At 34.8% G+C, this 1,318-nt stretch overlaps 1 protein-coding gene across 2 annotated transcripts in view; it reads right to left on the bottom strand.

Moving 5' to 3' along the window:
• The window catches only part of LOC111088602, a 35,061-nt gene extending 33,989 nt beyond the window's left edge, over window positions 1-1,072 (bottom strand). For both annotated transcript variants that reach the window (XM_022399218.1, XM_022399219.1), the window contains exon 1: window positions 975-1,072. In XM_022399218.1, coding sequence (XP_022254926.1) covers window positions 975-999 — 25 coding nt within the window. In that variant the 5' untranslated portion in view covers window positions 1,000-1,072. The remainder of the gene's footprint in view (window positions 1-974) is intronic.
• Between the last annotated feature and the right edge of the window lie 246 nt (window positions 1,073-1,318).

The following is a 1,318-nucleotide window of genomic DNA, read 5'->3' as shown; positions in this document are numbered from 1 at the left end:
CGACAGAGTAATATGACATATCCTTTATCTCCGACAGAGTAATATGACATATCCTTTATCTCCGACAGAGTAATATTACATATCCTTTATCTCTTACAGAATAATATGACATATCCTTTATCTCCGACAGAATAATATGACATATCCTTTGTCCACAACAGAGTAATATGACATATCTTTTATCTCCGACAGAATAATATGACATATCCTTTATCTCCGACAGAGTAATATGACATATCCTTTGTCCACGACAGAGTAATGTGACATATCCTTTATCTCCGACAGAGTAATATGACATATCCTTTATCTCCGACAGAATAATGTGACATATCCTTTATCTCCGACAGAGTAATATGACATATCCTTTATCTCCGACAGAGTAATATGACATATCCTTTATTTCCGACAGAGTAATGTGACATATCCTTTATATCCGACAGAGTAATAGGACATATCCTTTATCTCCGACAGAGTAATAGGACATATCCTTTATCTCCGACAGAATAATAGGACATATCCTTTATCTCCGACAGAGTAATATGACATATCCTTTATCTCCGACAGAGTAATAGGACATATCCTTTATCTCCGACAGAGTAATAGGACATATCCTTTATCTCCGACAGAATAATAGGACATATCCTTTATCTCCGACAGAGTAATAGGACATATCCTTTATCTCCGACAGAGTAATAGGACATATCCTTTATCTCCGACAGAGTAATAGGACATATACTTTATCTCCTACAGAATAATAGGACATATACTTTATCTCCGACAGAGTAATATGACATATCCTTTAACTCCGACAGAGTAATATGACGACCAAACTTTATTCGTTCTTCGTGTTGTGGAAATGGCGGGAGATAAAGTACATTATGATATTAACCCTAACCAACCTTTGAACTTCTATTCTACAATTTCAAACCAGTTATTATAGTATATGCGTTTCAAACATACATATTAATACTTACTGTGCTGTATAGTACCGGATTTCATTGGATGTTTAATATATTGGCTTTATCTTACCTGTATTATTCATTTCACATTTTAAGACACGAAGTATTACGATGCTGAAATACACTTACGTACGTGGAAACAAACCAGAAGCAAAACGTGTGTTTGCGTTTGGACACTAACTGTGTATAGCAACGAAATTACGCATGCCCAGAGAAGTCGCAATAATCTCGCTTCACTCGATGTACCCGGATTTGGGGAGTGTTCTCCTTTTCTTCTATGATTTAAAACTCTCTGTAGAAATACTTTAACTTTATATTACTAATAGCTTTGATTATTTTTTTCTTATAAACTAGGTTAG

The sequence above is a fragment of the Limulus polyphemus genome, unplaced genomic scaffold, assembly GCF_000517525.1.
Source record: "Limulus polyphemus unplaced genomic scaffold, Limulus_polyphemus-2.1.2 Scaffold4109, whole genome shotgun sequence".
In the NCBI taxonomy this organism is placed as follows: domain Eukaryota; kingdom Metazoa; phylum Arthropoda; class Merostomata; order Xiphosura; family Limulidae; genus Limulus; species Limulus polyphemus.
This window is presented reverse-complemented; position numbering and strand designations above follow the sequence as displayed.